The 20,524-nt window shown below is 41.2% G+C and overlaps 1 protein-coding gene across 2 annotated transcripts in view; it reads left to right on the top strand.

Moving 5' to 3' along the window:
* Window positions 1-20,524, top strand: part of EBF2 (EBF transcription factor 2) — a 188,056-nt gene that overhangs the window by 149,520 nt on the left and 18,012 nt on the right. For both annotated transcript variants that reach the window (XM_032332212.1, XM_032332213.1), the window contains exons 9-10: window positions 606-736; window positions 1,693-1,819. In XM_032332212.1, the coding sequence (XP_032188103.1) occupies window positions 606-736; window positions 1,693-1,819 (258 nt within the window). The remainder of the gene's footprint in view (window positions 1-605; window positions 737-1,692; window positions 1,820-20,524) is intronic.

Here is a 20,524-nt window from a genome sequence, read left to right as displayed (position 1 = left end):
TCCTGCCAAAGTTCTCCTCCACCTTTGACCCTGTCAACTTTGGAAATGGAGTGATGGATTGACTTTAGTTATGGCCTGAAAACCATATTGGGTTCCTGTTGGGATGCAAAGTCCAGAGGCCTTGAACATATGGAAGGGGGGGGTGCTAAATCTGTCCTACAAAGTTAGGAAAGTGATTAGAAATTGTCTCTTGATAGAGTTGAAAAAAAAAACCCAACTATGATAGATTTTACTTTCTCCTTCTCTCTAGCACATTAGCAGGCCTTGTAAATCTTAACGTCTTGGGGCAGAGGAGGTGGGGAGAGAAAAGGGATTTACACATTTCCAGTGTAATCAACTTATAAAAATATGGGGAAAAACAACATGGTTTTAAAAACACTCCTGGCACAATTAGTTAAGTGTTCCACGTTTTCATACATAGTGGTCAACTCATTAAGCTTTAATGATCTGGTGAAAACCAACAACCAATTAGGGAATGATGGCAAGTCAGCAAAGCTCGACTTGAACCTGGAATAACCAACAGCTTGCAAGAGCAACCAATCCTCAAAACTTCAGATTTCAACCAACAAAGGACAGCCTTGACTTTTTCTTTTCTATATTCTTAGCTACCCCCTGCATCAAAGCCATTAGCCCAAGTGAAGGCTGGACCACAGGAGGAGCCATGGTCATCATCATTGGAGACAACTTCTTTGATGGCCTCCAAGTGGTGTTTGGGACCATGCTTGTATGGAGTGAGGTAGGCAAAGGCTACTGGCTTCCGTGATTTTCTTTGGCCCGAAGATGGTTTTGATTTGGGGAAATGTAATTCCTGGAGCATCAGTGACATGAATCAGTGACATGAATGTGCATTACTGAGAACCTACTATGAGCAAGGCACCAAGAATTAAGACGTAAACTACACTTTATTGTAGGCATGGATCCCTTAAAAAATAAATATTTATTGCACCATTGCTTATAATTGTGAAAAATTAGAAACAGCCTAAATATTAGAATATAGCCTAAAAATTAGAAACAGCCTAAATATTGAATAATAGGAGAATGGTTCAATTCCACCATTAAAAATTTGGTTTTGAAAAAGTTCTAATGGCACAGGAGAATATATTTATGCTATCATGCTAAGTGGAAAAAAAAAATCAGGACGATGGTGTCTACAGATATAAAATCTCATTATATAACAGCTATCCACAGAAAAGTCTTGGAAACACACCAGAATTAACAATGGCCATCTCTGGGTTACACAAGGCTAATCTTTTTCTTCATATTTTTCTGTAATTTCCTAATTTTGTAAGGTGCATATGTTCTAGTTTCATAAACCAACAAGACATTACAAAAAGAAAAGTAACAGTGCTAGGTTGAATGTGGGAATTGCCAAGTCACTACAGGAGAGAATAGCAGTGTAGGAAACAGGGAGGGAGTGAATACAGGGCTGGGCCCTGGAGGTGGGGGTAGTCTTGAGCTGGGCTGTTGGGAAGGAAGGATCTGGACAGGTTAAGTTGCGAGGAAATTCCAGGGTGGGAGGGAGAAATGTGAGAGAGAGGGACAGGGCCTTTGGCGCCAAGAGTACAGCCAGTTTGTCCCTGGGTGGTGGTGGGGGGGGGGAGGGGGTTGTCGTTAGAGATGCTCCTGTCCTCTGTAGCCTCGGTGATAACTTGTATAAGAGGTATTTTATTTCTCTGCCTGTTCATTCCTCAGCTAATAACTCCTCATGCCATCAGAGTGCAGACCCCTCCTCGGCACATCCCTGGAGTAGTGGAAGTGACATTATCTTATAAATCCAAACAGTTCTGCAAAGGAGCTCCAGGGAGATTCATTTACACAGGTGGGTGAGAAAATGATCCAAGGGAGACAGGCTCCTGGTTCACCTTTGCTCTACTTCCCAGTGTCTCCGCTTTATAATGATTTTACATTTCTAGGTCTTTTTACTAGTGTGGGAAGAATGGACTGAATGATAGGCATTGAATGGGAGAAGTGTAGACTTGGTTTTCAATTTTATTTTATTCAATCAATTTCTGAATAGTCTGGGAGATGATCATGGGAGCTCATTTCATGTGCATCTTTATAAATTTGACTCGGCTACAACCATGCTAGAACAGACTTTTATCTAAGCGATCGGATGAAAAATTAGACCAAGTTGAGAGCTGAATTTTCTTGAAAAGGGTCCGTAAAAATTGCCCAGTGGTGCTGCAGAATGATTCAAATTACTTTAAAATTTTATGAAAGTTGGAATTATCTATGATTTCAATTTTTGTTGAAATTTGTTGATTATTTGTTTAAAATTTGTTGAATATCTACTTTTTCTAGGTGGAAGGCATAATAACTTATGAGACACGGTCCCTATTTGGAAATGTAGAAATTTTTAGAGGAGGCAATGGTATATTGCACAGAACAGCTGGGGAATTAGAACATTCAAAATGTTTCGTGTTTCCAATGAATGGAATATGAGTTACAGAAAGACAGAGTTTAGTGTGGACTAGGGTAGACAGAAGGGTTTTCAAGGAGGAGGTGGAAATCAAAAATTATTTCTATGGGTGGGAAGGATTTGAATAGTTGGAGAAGAAGGAAGAATGTCCTAACTATGGGAATCTCATGTGCTAGAGCCCAGTGAGTAAGGTGAGCATGTGTCTGAAGGAGAGAAGGCTGGTTTACAGCTGTGGCAATGTACTTGGGTAGAACTTAGACCACAATTCAGCCCACATGAGCGAGGAATGGGAGGGAAGGAAAACATAAAACAGCCTAAAAGCCCTGTAGGGTACCTAGAATGGTCAAATTCAGAGATGGTAAATCAAATGGTGGTGCTCAGGTGTTGGGGTAGGGAGAAAGGGAGTGATGTTTAATGGGAACAGAGTTTCAGTTTTGTGAGATGAGAAGTTCTGGAGATTGGTTGCACAGTGTGAAGGTACTAACTAAACTATACACTTAGAAATAGCTTTGGATGGTAAATATTATCATGTGTGTTTTACCACAGTTTTAAAAAATGAAAAACAAAACAAAACACCGCAAAGCTTAGTATGGGAATGAGACTTGATTCGTAAGACCACATCAAGTGTTTCCATGCAATGGAGAGTAACTCAAAGGGGTTCTCATAACAAACACAAATGCTATTGATATAAAGATTGAGTTAGTCAGGAGAATGATTGAAGACAGGAGGATCAACTAGGACATTGTACTTTGAAGGAGAAAATGAGGGCTATGGACAAAGAAATATATAAACTTAGAAAATATATCAGGGACACTATGAAATTCTAATAATATTTTATAGTGTCTTCTCTCGTTTGGATCCAGCCTCCCCTTCTTGTTTATGTGTAAATGCCTGGTTAGATATCACTGAGGGTAGATGGAGGAGGGTAATTTTTAGGTATATTTATTTAAAATTTCATCTTTGAACTTTCTCTCTTGAGATAGATGCATCTTGGTTGGGTTATAGTGTGCGTGTTTCTATGGAAGATGCCATTGTAATCATAGTAAAATATTTACTGTTCTAGCCCCCAAAGGGACATAGTTTATTCATTCATTTAAATGAGTATTTATGACATGACTAGTACCATGGGCTGGCACAACTCTAGGCTCTGAGATATAGAAATGGGCAAGATAAAATCCCTCGTCTTGATAAAACTTATTTTTTAGAGGGGAAGACAGACAACACAGAAAATAGATGATATAATTTCAACAGTAATAAGTAAGGGATAGAGAATGAGGGGGGCTTTTGGGTGCAGGGAGGGTCTCTGAGGAAGGGACTCTGAATGGAGACCCATATTACAGGTGTGGAAATCTGTCCCCCTGCCCCATATCTTTCTGACCTTTTCTCCTCTGCATTCACGTTGTCTTCCTTCTGTGCCTGGAACTCTCCAGGGTTGTATTTCTCTTTGGTTCACCAGTGTTCTCTAGAATAGACTGACTATCAGTGAATTGGGGGTGAGTGTCCCAGGCAGAGGACTGATTATAGCCTGAGAGGTGGGAATAAGCCCGGCATCATCAGGAAAGGGCATGAATACCTCTGGCCAGAGTGGTGCTGGTGGGGAGGAGATCAGTGGGAGATGAGGGAGGAAACGCAGGTCGGGCAAGGGGTTTGGATGGGAAGACACTGTGGATGTTGAGTAAGGGAGCAATCAGCATCCAGACAAGATCTGAAGCCACAGGGCTGAAGGGGATGGCCCCAGAAGAGAGTGGCACTACAGGATGGAAGAAGTCTCGAGATGGCACCTCAGGAGCTCCAGGATATAGGGCTCAGCGTGACAGGAGGAGCCAATGAAGGTGACTGAGAAGAAGTGGCTGGTGGGGTAGGGGGAAACCTGTCCCTGAGGTTAGGTGAGGAATGGGTCTCACTTTGGGATAACTTCCACTTCTAGGGCTCTGGCATCTCTGTTTTATCTACCCACTGTATATGGATGACCATCTGGGCTGTGAGGAGACAGGTAGGACAAACCAGGTTGCAACCAATCCTCAACTCTCTTCTAAAGTAATGAAAGATACTCAGTGAGGCTGTGGACGTGTGGAGCCTGGTGTTGTGTGCACGTGCACGCACATGTGTGTATACATGTGAAAACTCTCTCTGCAGCACAGGTCCTCACCCTTGGCTGCACTTTAAATCACCAACACCTGGGCCCCAGACCAAGCAGCTCTGAATCTCTGAGGGCAGGACCCACGTATCAGTGTACTTGATCTATTCATTCAACAAACATCAGTTCTAAATTATGCTCAAGGCACAAAATCAGTAATTTCAGTATGCCTCTAGCAGCTTACAGTTCTAGAAGGGGAGATAGACACCTGGAGATTATGATAATTGGATTAAGTCCCATATGAGTTATAAATGCAAGAAGCACTGAGCAAGGAGTGGCTGACTTTAGGGACTCAGTGACGGCTTTCTGGAGGAGGTGACAAAAGAGTGACATTTCTACAGTGAAGTGGGAATTTGCCACACAGAACAGAGGAGGCCATGATCCACAGTTTGTGGAAACAAAGTGTCTGCTGAAAGGGGAGCCCACATAACCATGAAAATAATAGATATTATGCTACTTGTAAATTCAAAGAATTATAGAGATGGTGAGACATTGGAGGTCACCTGATCAAACTCCCTCTTTTGCAGATGGGAGAACTAAGACCCAGGCAGAAGCAATTTGTTCACAATTGTCCATTGAAATCAAGGTGGAATTAGAACAAGGACTCAGGTCTTTGGCCATGCTGCCTGGTATCTCTTATTTAGCAATTATTGTCAGCAAATATCTCTGTTTTCCTGACGTGCTGAAATTTTATTGACTTATTCATGAAGCAAATGTCAGCTGAGCCCACCCACCATGCTCAGCTCTGTGCTGTGTGCTGGGAACACTGTAGAGGAGTCAGACCAGCAGGATCCTTTCTTCAATATGGTATAGTGATGTGAAGATGAACTACTTGGGCTCTAGGTTTGGGCTTCTGGGATGCCTCTAGTTCTTAAATCTCATGTAAGTGACTTAACTTCTTAGTTTCCCCATCTGTAAAATGGGCCATCTATCTCACAGGACTGTGGTGAGACTAAATAATATTGTGCATACCAACAGTGGTGTTTGGCTCTCCAGGGAAAAGTGGTGGGGAGGAAGCGGGAGGGTGGTATTTGCTGATTTCCATGGTGCAAATACTCTGACTATGGCTGATTTCAAGCTACCAGTATGACATGAGCTGGCTCACATTATTTCTGAACTATTAACAACCTGCTGTCACAGGCTGGCAGAATCCAAGTCTAGAGCACCTCTTCATGTAAGTACTTGGGATAGACAATGACTGTATCTTACTATTCAAGGGTATTTATTATTAATAATATTCTTATGATTACTATTGGGTAACCAGCATGGAAACTTCTTCTATTAGGGTTATTACCATGGAAACTTGAACAAGTAATTACAAATGTGATGAGTACTAAAATGAAGTTATACAAGATGCTGGGAATATACACCTGGGAAATTGAACCTTCTTAAACTAAGATAATGGGGAAGGCTAAGAATAGTGCAAACACAAGAGACAGAATGTGCAAAGGCCCTGGAGTAAGAAAGGACATGGGGTATATATGATGGCTACTATGAACAGGGCAGAAAAAATGAGTTAAAGAACGGTTGGTCTCAAACTGGAAGGTAGGGTTGGGACCTGCTTGTTTGGCTCTACCCTAAGAGCTGTGGGGGGCTATTGGACTATTTGAAAGCTGGGGAGTGCAATGATCAGATTTGCCTTTTAAAAGGTCATTCTGGTTGAATTGCAGAGAATGGCCTTGGAAGCCAGGGTAGATTCAAGGAGGTCAGTCAGAGGCCAGTATGGTGTCCTCAGCCAGAAATGATGGCATCTTGGACTAGAATACTGGTAGTGGGGACAGGCAGAAGGGGTTGGAAGCTAGGGGGTCGGACTGGCAGCGCTTGATGATGGATTGGACGGGATGAAGGTTGAAGGAGGAAGGGGAAGAGATGCCTCTCAGGTTTCAGGTTTGAAAAATTGGGTGGGTATAGTGTAGAAAGTGATTTTTAAAAAGGTATAAATTGCTAAGGGAGTTCAGAGGAAGGACAAAATACTTCCAGCTGGTGGAGAGGTGGGAAGATTTAATATTGTAAAGATGTCAATTAATGCATAAATTTAACACAATGCCAATCAAAGTACCAACAAAATGTTTGGGGAAAATTTACAAGAGTTCACCTGGAAAAATAAAGGTGTTAAAATAGGACCCCTCATTCTGAAAAATGAGAGGGCCATGCCCTACCAGACTTAAAACTATTTTGAGTAATTAGAAGAATATGGGGCTTTGGAGGTACATGTAGAAATGTTATTCAATGGAAGAGAACATTTAAAAATAAACAGTTCTCATACACATTAATGATATAAACACCTAAACATGTGTATAGGTGAGAAGCCATCCCAGGCAATGTGGAAAAGATGGAATGTTTAACAAATGGTATTAGATCAACTAGCTAAGTATCCAAAAAAAAAAAAAAAGTTAGATAGCTAATTTTATTATAAACAAAAACATTTGAATTAAGTCTTTTAATTAAAAATGTACACATTTGCAAAATATTGTTATTATAATCTGGAGCCTTACTAAGCTTGACCCCAAGGAAACCATCAAGCATAAATCTATGATTATGTAAAAAGAAAATTTTCGCATCTTGAGGTGATGGTCATTAAATCAAAAGGAAAAGGACAAAGTGAGAACATATTCATTACGTGTGACATACTGTCTTACGTGTAAAGAGATTCACTCATTTGTTCAGCAAAAGCTTATTTTATGCCTATATTTGTCAACAACTAAGTTATGCATCGCAGATAAAGAGGTGAATGTTAGATATCTCACAAATTAAAAAGAAAAAGAAGTATGTAAATGAAAAGCTAGCAAGGAATATCAGGAGTTAATTCAGTAAGGAATTTAACAGTAAACATTTTTAAAATCCCAATCACATTAATAAATAAATACATGCAAATTAAGACAACAGGATGACATTTCCCCCCATTAAGTTGGCAAAGATTTTCTTTTTTAACAAATGAAAATCTCCAAATTGGCAAAATAAGAGAAAGTGGGGACTTTCTAACATATTCCTGTAGGAGGGTAGAAGGCTCTAGGAGAGTATCTCGATGGTACTAGCTTTAAAAATGATTTTTATTTATATCAATGTAATAAAATTAAAATTACCATTCAGAAAAACGTATATACCCTTTGACCTAACAATTCTGCTTTTCTGGAACGTATACTTAGGAAATCACTGAGTTTGCCTGAAGGCTGTTCATTGGAGCACTGTTTGTGGTAGTGAAGAATTGAAAATATCCTTAGTGTCCATGAGGGGACTCGTTAAATAAACAGTGAACAATCCTTATACTGAAACACTTTTTGGACACTAAAAGTAGTGCTGTGAATGGATATTTAGTTGCATGAAAGATGTCTGTGATAGAGGTTTTTAAAAAACTATATGCACAGTATGGTCCAATTCATATATATATGAAAAAAGAATAGCTGTGTAAAAAACCCAAGTAAGATATAGAAACCTGCATATGAAGGCACTACCAATGGTGGCTTCTAGATGTTGGTATTATTATTTGTTGTTTAAACTTTGCTTACTTATATGTATCATTTTCTGAAAAAATTAATTAATAATGAAAGAAAATGTGGTGTAAAAAATTAGTGTCCCACATATTGAAATACTGAAACAGCATACATTGGTAAACTTGGTTCTTTAGGTACAGAAAGAGTATTTCCAGCCAAGGAAGCAGTGAAGCTTCTTCCTGAAGACTGCTTTGGAGAAGGAAGGACCATGGGAGGCAGTTAAGGGTGAGGAGGGTGGGGAAAAGCTATACATTCTTTCACAAGCAGAGAAGAAAATAAAAATACAAACTCTGTCAAGGATAACTTGGGAGGCTGGTCACTCCCTCTAGAAACTTCCACGTGAGACTACTGAGCCAAATGCAACTCAGGTTGGTAGAGACACCTGGCGAATGTTACTCAGGGAGGGGCCCAAGCACTAGAGGAAATGGATTGGTGATCTCTAGTCTGGCCCACTCAAGGAGAAGCAACCGGCATGGAAACCACTTTACAATCCATTGGGGATCTTAGTCCAATAACTGGAAAGGCAGTGGCTTCCCTAGGTGACTGGGGGTGGGGCTTTTCTTAGAGCTGAGGCCTACCTTTTCTGAGCCTGGAGAATCCCGGCCTTCTCTTTCGTGGGGGGTGGGGCGAGGGGGATGGGCAGAGAACTTGTGGGGGTCCAGCCTGCTTGAGCCACACGTTCTGAGCCTCAGAACGTGCTCAACTGCAGGACAGAGTATCAGAAACCGCCATATCCATCTGCCGATGGATGGGTACATTATCCAGTCTGGATACACTATCCAGACCAATACTCTGCTCCATTGGTCAGGTGGAAAATATCATCTTGATTCCAGAGGAAAAGAAAATTTTGAGAGGTCTTGAGAGCTTTAGTGGGGACAGAGTGAGACCAGCGTGAGGGTGGCATCTGAGAGGAGGATTCACCAGACTCTGCCAGAAAACCTGCTTTCAGATGACGGCAGGAGCATCAGTGACTTGTTTGTCCTTTTGACAAGTCACCTAACCTCGCCGAGCCTCATTTTCTTCATCTGTAAAGCTCTGGTACTAATTATATTATTACCCATAGGTGTTTCCCCAATTTGGCTGAGTATGAGAATCATGCTTGGCTCCATTCCAGACATACCAAATCATATTCTTTTGAGAGGGTCTAAGAATCTGTATTTTAAACAAAGAAAGGAGTTTGAGAAACCTGAGTCCTGCTCATCGGGCCGTTGTGGAGATGTTCTGGCTGGTAAAGCACTCTGCACATGGGGCAGTTCATCCCCTGGTGAGCGCAGTATTTCTTCTTAAGTGGAACTTTCTAGAAGGAGACTCAAAAAGCAAGAGGTGGGAAAGGAGGCTCGCAGATCCAACCATTGATTGTTCCTGTATCCAAGGATACACCACCACAATAAACCCAAGCCTATTAAATGTAACTTACCTGTATAATTAGCCAAAACGCAGTAATCAGTCCCCATGGCTGTTGCTGCCAAGTACAGCATAAACAACATCAGGGCTCTGAAAAACAACACATTTTCTTCACACGTGTGACTTTGCAGGTCTATTTTCCTCCAACCATGGTTTTGCTAAAGTGCAGCTTGCTGCTTCAGCGCTGAGAGATCCACATGAGAATATAGCACCTCTGGGAAGGTCTGCTTGGAGACCTAGGGGTGGTAGGTATGCCAGCCTGGGCGCCGAGGAGAGAGGGTCCTCTGCTTTCCTCGAACACTTCTCCACAGAGAACCGGCAGGGCAGAAAAATAATCCTGGTGGGGCACCCAGTGGGTTCATGGTCATTGGCTGTGCGGGCTTGCTTGGCTGTTTTGAGGATGCAGGAAGAGAGTGTCTGGTGCATGCATTTCTGGTGGAATGGCCATTGTGTATAATGATAAAATCTGCCCACTGTACCCCCACCCCCCGCCCCCCGAGACCAGTGTAAAGCCAGGATGTATGTGGCCATGGCAGGTCACTGAGTGTGCGGGGGTAGATGAGCACAGCTTTTCAGTATTATTCCTATGGCTCTGTGCAGAGTCTGGTTGAAACATTTGATTGTTGGTTAAGAACTCTCCTGTAAGTTCTGTCATCAGGTGGAACTCATAAGAAGAAAAAAATGGTGATAGTAATTCAGTATTCCCACCTGTCATTGTTTGAGGAGGTAGAGCCGGGCTCTGTCGTATGAGCTCCTGTCATCACTGCCTTTCCTCGCTGCCATGGTTCTTTTAGTGTATCCACTTTAGAGATAAGAATCCTGTGGCCTGAGGTCAGCAAGTTAGGTGCAGTCATAGCGGTCTACTTCCAAAGCTGCTCTCTCCACCACTGATCTGTGCTACTGACCAATCCCGTGTAGCTTCATAGGAGAAATTAAACAAAGCCTATCTGTTTGACTTCACCCAGTAGTTTTACCTGCAAATGCCAATGGCCTTGGCTCTCTGGTTGTTCTTCTAAGGAAATGCACAGGAAACACGCCTGGCCAGTGAGCCCGGAGGGGGCTCAGAGGATGCCCTGCCTGGTGTTCCACATTGCAAAGTGGGATGTTTCTATTATGTGATAGGCTGGAAACTTCTGAGTGCCTCAAGTTCCCTGGAAGGCATAGAAACTCTCCTGTCCATGAGTAACTGAACCTGCGGAAGGCAAAGGAGTACTAGCTCCACTCTGTTATTTTTTTTTTTTTTAAAGATTATTTATTTATTTATTTATTTGACAGAGAGAGATCACAAGTAGGCAGAGAGGCAGGCAGAGAGAGAGAGGAGGAAGCAGGCTCCCTGCTGAGCAGAGAGCCCGATGCGGAACTCGATCCCAGCACCCTGAGATCATGACCTGAGCCGAAGGCAGCGGCTTAACCCACTGAGCCACCCAGGCGCCCCTCCACTCTGTTATTAACAGAGAACTCAGCGCCAGGATGGAAGACCATGACCAAGACTAGAGGCCTTGGTCTGAGCCCCAACATTCCTGCAAATCACTTAACCATTCTGTACCTCGGTTTTCTGAGTGAACAAACAGGAAGGTATTTCTCTTACAGGGAAAATGAAATGATAGATACACAAGTGCATTATGGACAGAAATTTAAAACTAAAAGTCTACTTCACTACTGTCAGCATTTGGCAGAGGCATACAATTCCTGGGATGAGTTCTAGGTGGCTTTGCCCTCATCACTGCTGGAGGGAGTATGGATGTTTTTGCATGTCTCCCCTTCTATAAGAGGCTTCTTGAAAGACCTACAATACTGTGCCCTTAATATCTGGATCTAGTTAGAAATGAGGATTTTGTCGGTGATGAAGAAGGCCAAGGCAACCTGAGAACATGGCTCTGTAGGTGAAGTGAAGGGAGAGCGGGTTTTCAATGGAGAAAGAAAGAAGGAGCAAGAGATGCTCACTTGGCCAGATGAGCCCAGGTGCACACGGAAGAGCTGCTTGTCAAGGTGTGTGGTGGACCTTAGAAGCTGGCAAATGAGAACTAGTGGAGACACTGAGAAACCGAAGAATCCATGTCAACTAACCTCCTCCCCCAAAGATTAGAAAACTTCTTATCTTTTACTCTAGCACAAGCAAATGCATTTGATTACACACCCCTGTTTATTATTTGGGAGAAAGGGTTCATAAGAAAATGACCAGGAACAGGCAGCAGTTTGGAGGAGAAATGGGAGGCCTAGATTTTTCCACAAATCACCGGATCATACCCTGAACAGTCTTGTTCCCGAGGCTCGGTGTGGGGTGTGGGGTCTTCTTTGCATAAAGCTTCTGTGGACAGGTGTGCATGCAGGACTGCAAATGTTAATAGCTCAGCTACTTCACATTCCTTTCTTTTTTTCATATAACATTACCCTGATTGAAAAAAATCCCATTTAAGAAACGAATCTGATTTTGAGTTAAAAATACCCCATTCAAACATCAAAAACTGGCCTGAGTACAATTGTTCCCCATTCACACTGGAAACAGGTTGACTCAACAGCCCTCCTGGTAGCCCGTAGTTTTACTGAGGTTGCTTCTACCCTCACCTCTTGTGAAATCCAGATCCGTCCTCCGGCTGAGTCTGAAGAATGATGTCTCCGTTGGAAGCCCCAGTATAGGGGGCTGGTGTTTCACCGGAGACATCCCAGCCCCTTAATGGCCTGGTGATCTCGGCTATAATATTCTAAATACACATTACCGAGGGCAGGAGCACATTCATAACTGCTCCATTGTGGCATTTAGATTTACCCTTGAAATTTATCTTTAATTTTTACAGTTGTCTCCTTAACCATGTATATTACTCCCTTCTTCAAATAATCTGTCTTCCTGCTGCAGTTTTTCTTGAAGCCAAAGCATAATTAAATATTAAATTAATATTTCATTTTAAATTAAATATCAAAAGCTTCCGTCTAATCTTTCACTTGTGCACTGCTGGTTCTCACCTCGTGTTCTTGTTCCTGTATCCACAAAGGCAGGTGCTGCCTCTTAATAATGTGTTCCTATATTATCTTTGTCCTTTTTTTTTAATTGGTGACACTGAACTTTTGCTGCATTGAAATAAACGGATGTAGGGAAAGATTTCAATGTAGCAACGGTTAACAACAACATAATTCAACAGCCTATGATTTCAACCCCACCCATCTCCACTTCTCGCAGAATTTCACTGTGCCAAGTAGGTAATTGTCTTAGAATCATATAATGCAAGAGCTCACAAGGGATCTTAGAGGCCATTTAGCCCAACTGTTTTTCTCTGCAGGGAGATAAACCAAAGTCCACCAGGCCTTGAAGGTGATGAATGGTCAGTCAGGGGTGGGATGTAAAGCAGATACCAGGCCAGACCAGTTTTTATCTCCTTGGACTATCAGATGCTACAAAAAAATATAGCTTGAGAGCATTAAAATGCTAATTGAACATAGGCTCTGCACGCTGGACCCATAAGCACTAGGGAAGAAGGTAGACAATTAGACAATGAAATTGGGAGGAAGTGGTGGGAGAGACAGAGGAACGCAATCAAAGCACAAAGAAGGCAGACCTTACAGGAATCAATGTGGAGACTCAAGGCTCTTTGAAGACATGGATCCTGGGGGGAAAGCAGAATAGAGAAGTCCCAGAAGTAACATGAAGGCAAGAGCTGGAGTCTGTATATCTGAATTCTTCCCAATGCTAGATTGCTCTACACCTTCCTGGCCTGCTACCAGAGTAACTGTCTTTGACCAGAGCCACACAGAGAGGCATTCCTGATGCATGGTTTCTCCTTTGCTTATTTATCAAAGTCCATCTTCTGATCTGGTGTTTGTCTGGCAGTCACATTATATAGATTTTAGGTTTTTTAGGCAGGATCCTTTTCCATTGTTTTCTTTATTATTAGAGAAGGATAAGAATTCAAGTTAGGACTGGAGAGAGCCTCTGGTTCTGTGGGCTAGACCCACATGGTCCTCAGGGTACCGTGGGCTTTATGCATACCTGATGAAAGTGAAGATCCTTTGCTGCAGATGAATGCACATATGTGCAAACATACAGCTAGGCTCTGACTTCTGGAATTTTCTTGGCTTCTTGATGGACATCCATACACTCCATGATGATCCTAGGCTCCAACTAGATACTTACTAGTGAGAAAATCCAAAATCCCAGAGCAACCACCCAACTGATCACTCAGATGTTCCCTCACTCCATCATCTTATTTGTCTCATCTCAAATTTTTGCAAAGGAATTTGATCAGCCTTTGATGCTGCCATTTTTGTGACGAGTACTCCTATTGGTCAGAACATAAATGATCCTGCCTGCAATGTCAATGCTGTCTTTGTTCAGGGTTGACCAGAACTCTAACAGAGTCCCCTTTCCATATTAGCCCGTGTCCCCTATATTTTTGGGAAACAAGTAGAGGTGTTAGCTAGAGTAAGCGTTATCTGGTCTCTGTGCCTCCTCTTAAGGAAAAAAAAAAAACATACAGAATTTATACATCTCACCAGCCTCTTGGGAAAATTAATATTGAACACCAGCCAGTTTTTTTTTTTAATGAGTAGTTCCCAGTACATATTTTTAGTTAAATACTATTTACTTATAAAATAAAACCTTTACACATTGCTTAAACTTTATATCTATTTGCTGGGTCCAAGATATGTAAGTAACCTCATATATTATACCTGCAATCAAAATGAGAAATGACACATAAGATCCAGGCTCTCAGGAGAAATATTATGAAATCTCAAGGTATTGATGAAAGTTTTTCCAAGGCTGATCCAAATGGGATTTAGATTCTGTGGCAGTTGAAATGTGTATTATTAAACTCCTTAAGCAAACCCGAATGACTCCCAGTGGAGGATTAAGACATTCTATGTATAGCAAAGACGAAATTCTCATGTCTGAGTTTTCTCTATTGAATTCCCCCTTGATTAGCTTCTGTAATATTTAACTTCATGCCATGCCATAATTATTTAATAAAAGGTAAATATAAATTATATTTCAGTGGGGATATGACCTTTTACCTTAATGTTATGTTACTAAAGAAAGACATAGATAAATAGAGCCTATAGATCGAAGCGTATTTTTAATTTACTCTGTTTTTGCCTTGCTAGCACTTCTCTGTGTCCCTGTCAGCCAAGGGCTTGGCAGCACTTCACAGCACCCCCCTCCACTCCCCGCCCATGTGGTAGGAGAGGTTGTAAATTCACACTGATGATGGCGGTTAATGATCTGGTCGGCCCTTAGAGGCAGTCTTGGTGCTGGTCTTGGGCACCTCATTAGCTAATTGAGGTTTGCTTGGCTCACACCAGGCCTGAAATATCAGAGAACACCCAGGGAGGTTGGGGGTTGGGGGTGGTAGATGGAATGAAACTGGGATTCAACATGAGGCTGAATATGTAGGATGCAAAAAGCAACTGGTCAGTTGGGAAGTCAGTTTGGAACCAAAGTCAAAGTTGTCCAACCTCATCTCCATGTTTTGAAGGCTGAAAACTGTAAGGATTGACTAACTTTCCTTCTTATGGTTTGGTATTGACTAAATGGTTTCGACTTCACGGTTTGTATTTCAAGAGAGCACATGATTAAATGAAATCGTGTGTGCACGCGCATGAGATTTTTTTTCCCTGTCTGTATAGATGACAGCATGTTTTTACCATTGTCCTCTGGGGTACACCGCCCATCCCACTGTTTGCGCTATGAAGTCTGGCAGGGGCCTGCCAAAAAACGCTCAACATCAGAAATAGATGAGTATGCCTAGTCTACTTACTCATTTTAAAACACGAGTTGCTAAACCAGTGTGGTCAAGGTAGTCTGCTATTTCGGATTTGGGTTGGGACTGAGAACGGGAGGGCAGGCAAGATAAACCAGACATTACCCATGTGTCCCAGCAGTTTCCTATTTAATGGGAACAACAGTGGGTACAAATGTGGGATCAATTCTGTGAAAGAGAAAGCACCATCTACATCCCACCTCCCCGTGCTGATTAAAGCCTGGCTTTAGAGAATTCATCTGCAAGCAGCAGGAAGGACAAGGGATAATGAGATTAGTGGTGGTCATGGGGAGACCCCTGGAGCTCTAGTGAGAGGGAGTGAGAGCTTGCTTGGGGGAGTGGTTGTGCAAATGGGAAGAAAGGACAAAGACAGTAGTAGAGACCAGAGGGGCCTTGGAGGGGTTAGACAGTCTGCCTCAGGGGATAGTCCCTTACCTTATAGCCAACATATTGTGAGCACACCCATATCTATCATTTCCATTTTCTCCATGTAAGAAAATCGGTACCCTACGTAATGAAATAGTGCCTATTTGAAAAAAGACGAGGCAATGATTGATTTAGAGCATTTTGTCACTAGGTCTGTTGGCCATGCAGCACGGGTTGGGGGGGGCAGCTTTTTGTGCTTGCTGATTGATACCACATGGGGCCCTTCTCCCATACTCCGTGATTGAGAAGTCAGGCAACCCGGCAGGGCTGAACTTTGCAGATCTGCAGCCCTTTGCTAGAAGCTGAAGAGGAAGCATGGGGGGTGAGTGGGTGCAGGGGTGTGGGTGGAAGGAGATGGCATGGCCACTTTTCAGCACTCTTCTCTGCTCCTCACCAGCTCAGAGCAGAGAGGTAGGCTTTGGCCCAGGCAGCTGTTGGCATATATAGATAGGGCTTGGAACAACATCTCTAATTCAGCAGAAAAAGTTAAAGCATAGGCCTTGGAGTTAGAGAAACGAGGGTACAAATTCCACCTTTACTGCCTGGAACTGCATTGAAAATAGAGATAAAACCCAAATTGTGGGATTGTAATGAGGGTTAAATGAGCTAACATATGTAAAAGGCTTAGCACAGTGCCCGTACTATAGCAAGCCTTTGGTAAATTCTAACAGCGGCAGTAACGATTTTCATTATTGAATACAGCCGTGGAAAATACTGTTATTAAAAACAAACAAACAAACTTCAGAACCTGCTGACGTTATAATGCTAAGTGGGGGGGAAAAAAGTTTACAGAATGATTCCAATGATACACGCAGCTATTTTTACATGCGTTCCCGGGTAAAATGGTAATTTGAGTCCAAGTGTTTATTCTGCCCCCAGTCCCAGAATATACCAGAGGATATTTTCAAGAAAACAAAACAACAACAAAAAAGGGAAATCTAGTATTCGTGGTTGAAGCTAGGCTGGTGTCATCAATATTCCAGAAATTCTGTGCTGTCGTACTGGTGGGAGTGGACAGAGTCCTCTCGGAGCATGTGTGGAAGCTGGACTCGCCGTTCCCTCTAGGCCTCCTCCGTCCCCACCTCTCAGGGTAAGAACGAGAACACAGACAGAAATTCGATTTTGAATAGAGAGAGCGTTCCTAACAATGCTGCATGCAGTGACACTGTCATTTACATGGGAGGAACACAAAGATACTCTCTTATTTCAAGGGCATGGACAGGATTCAACTCTTATTCTTACCAACGGACCCTGATTGCTGGAGGACTGAACCAGGAAAGAACCCAAGAATGGGAAAGTTATAGTATCACAGGACTCCTGGCCGGGAGAAAAAGTAGTGAAATTAGATATCTCAATTATTGTTAATATAATGGCAAAGCTTAATGTCAATGTGAAAACTAGTCTAAAAGATACAGATCATAGAAGATCTAAAGATAGTAATATTAGCTGAAGAAAGTGACTGACCAAAATGTAAAAGTGGAAAGTGTGAGGTGCAGGAATGAAAGGTGGGCAAAATTCCTTATATGTGGAGGGGCTTATCAGACTCAAACAATTAGAAATATAGAAATATTTTTAGAAAAATCTGAAAGTACTACTTTCAATTAAAATAGGATGTGTACCTTTCCCATTACTAGAGAAAAATATATTCACTAAAAAACTATCAGAAAGATACGAAGAGAATGTGGAAGGGTAAATTTAGAGTAGCAATAACAATATGTTAAATAATAGAGTCAAAGAGATACATTACATAATGCATTTAAAGCCTTACCCATGGAACACAGAAAAAATTCATTTGTACTAATACATAAAAAACATAAATTCCAAAAGACAGATATTCTGAAGGACACCTTTTTGAATCCAATGCAATGAACTAGAATAACTAACTAATATCCAGGCATCTCAAAATTTTAGGATATTCTCTTCGGAACAAAAGGAAGATAAAATTAGAAATGTGATTACTTAGAAAGTTGCAAAAATCAGGGTTTGGAGGGAGAAAACCACAAATAGATTAGAAATTTTAGATATCTGTGTAGAATCTGTGCTAGAACATTTAAAATATTGATGAGGTACATGAGTTTTCTAGAAAAATACAAATGATATTAAGAAGTAAGGAATGACCCTAAGGTTTCTGATTGGCAATCTGATGGATGATGGCTATTCTCTCAAAGTCGGGTGAGCTTGGGGTATCTTGGGTGGGAGGAGTCTATGGGCCATCCCGGGGGAAATTTCCAGCCAATACTTGGAAAGATAAGGCAGAATCTCAGGCAAGCTATCTGGACTAGAGATAAAGATTTGTGACAGTTAGCGTGTAGTTTGACATGGAAATCACAGGGGCACTGATGAGGTTGATGCAGGAGAACATATAACCAGACAGAAGAGCGGCTTGGTAAACAGGTGTGAGGAGCAGCAGTGCTTGTAAGATGGAGGAAGAGTGGCCCTCAATGTGGACTGAGATGCGTGGCTGGGGAGGTAGGCGTGAAACAGGGAAGTACACATTTAGGAAAGGTGTGGGTGGATACATTTCCAGCAGGAGAGTATTTTCAGTGTCATAACTCACATTTATGATAAGAATGGAAAATTTCTGGGTCACCTGGGTGATTCCATTGGATAAGCAATTGACTCTTGGTTTTAGCTCAGGATCATGGGATGGAGCCCCAAGTCAGGCTCCACACTCAATGGAGAGTCTGCTTGGGATGGTCTCTCTCTTCCTCTCCCTCTCCTCTTCGCTATTCCCCCTGCCTCAAATAAATAGATCTTAAAAAAAAAAAAAAAGAATGGAAAATTTCCTCTTCATTTGACTAAAATATTTTCGGTGACTTTGACAAGAGAAATTTCACAGGGTTCTTTCAAACTTTTAGCCAAGAGATAATGATGATAAAATGTTAGCGTCATTCCCATTCAGAGAAAAATAAGCAAGGATATCCACCATCATCCTCATTTTTAGGCAGTAGGGGACATTTTAGCCAACACAAGAGTGGGATTAAAGAACTAATTGGAATTAATATACAGATAAAATACATAGATGCTGTGAACGTATGATCCTAAGAATGAACAGAAATAATTAATGATATCTGACAGGGGGTTGGTTACAAAATAGCAGATAACTACCATTGGTTAAGAACTTTTCTGTGCCAAGAACTATGTTGGGGGCATTCTATAAGTGGTTCCTTTTAATTTTTACAGCAGACCCATAAAATGGATCTTAAACATAAGTGTAGAGAAATTAATAGTGGAGCTGGAATTCAAACCCAAGATCAGTTTGACTCTAAAACTGATTCTCTTAATGACTCTGCCATATTCAGCCACCACTCCCCTCACAAGCTGCCTGAACAGACATATAAAAACCAAAAGGGTTTCTAGGCACCAGTAAAACTTGTAGAAAATGTGAAGAGGGAGTAATCATATTTACAAAAAGATGATAAAACATGAAGATGATAAAAACATAGCAAAAAACAAAATAAAAAATAAAAAACTTATTACCTAGATGATAAGCAGTACACATTTTACTGGTAGAGCTAAAGGAGAGGAATTCATATATGTTGGTATATGTATATGCAAATACACACACATATTGTGTGTGTATGTGTGTGGGCACAGACGCACGCATGCGTACTTACTGTGGAATTGGGATGGTCTTTCTACATATAATACCTAAAGACATGTTAGGATACTGTAACATGGTGCCAGAGCATTAAAAATATGAATATGTAAAGTGTTTTTACAAAAAAAAAGAAAATGACTAGCCCCTAACAGCCCCTAACTAGCCCCTAACAGAAGAATGCAGAAAGTATCAATGAGCAGGTCATAAAAGAAAAAATTAAAACTATCAGCTGGTATAAGAAGTTCTTCAATCTCACTGATTAATAACCAAATAGAAGTGACCACATGCATTGCTGGAGGGAGTATGAATTTATACATTCTTCTGAGAAGTGTTCGACGTGATGTGTGTTAGTCCTTAAATACAGTTTTTGGTCCAGTTATTCTGATTCTTGGAGTTTTCCCATTGAAATCATTAAGGCTATACATGGTGGATAATTATTGCTCTGATTTTTATAATAGTGAGAAATTACGGATCACGTTAAATGCCAAACATTAAGAAGCCATTTAAATAAATTATAGACCATGTCATGGAAAAATATTCAGGAATTTTAAATAACATTATAAAAGAATAATTAATAACCTGGGGAAATTTTGATATATTGTTAAATTGATAAAAAGTAGGTTATGTAATGGTGTGAATAGGATGTCTCTGAATGATTTTAAGTATGTGCATGTGTTTAAATCTGAAAAGATATAAGCAAAAATGTTAACCCAGATCATCTCTGAAATGGTGAGGTTATGGATGATTGTATTTTTACTTCCACATTTAAATTTTTTTATAATTCTTTTAAAACAAAAGGTGTTGCTTTGATACTTAGAATAACAGCAACAAATATTCACAAAACACATGTGCAAAAAGGAAGATTAAAAAGGAAGTACACCCTCCTGTGTTTACTGCTGCCTAATGGGAGTGCAGGTGGTTATTATTTTATCTTTTGCATCTTTTTTCTTTACTTTGATTATGCATTAACTTTGAAACTATAAAATTTAAACAAAAGACTTTTAAGAAGTCGAGGAAGAGGGGCACCTGGGTGGCTCAATCAGTTGGGGGACCTCCTTCAGATCCCAGAGTCCTGGGATAGAGCCCCGAGTCAGGCTCCCTGCTCAGTGGGGAGACTGCTTCTCCCTCCCCCCCCTGCTCACGTGCTCTCTCTCACTATCTCTGTCTCAAATAAAAATAAATAAAATCTTTAAAAAAAATAAAAGAAGTCGAGGAAGAGAGGAAGGTGAAAGAAGAAGGGGCTCAACTCCAAAAACTCTTCAGCACAGTAGAAATGCGAAGTTAAGCGTTCATTCA

Source organism: Mustela erminea, chromosome 2, assembly GCF_009829155.1.
Source record: "Mustela erminea isolate mMusErm1 chromosome 2, mMusErm1.Pri, whole genome shotgun sequence".
In the NCBI taxonomy this organism is placed as follows: Eukaryota; Metazoa; Chordata; class Mammalia; order Carnivora; family Mustelidae; genus Mustela; species Mustela erminea.
This window is presented reverse-complemented; position numbering and strand designations above follow the sequence as displayed.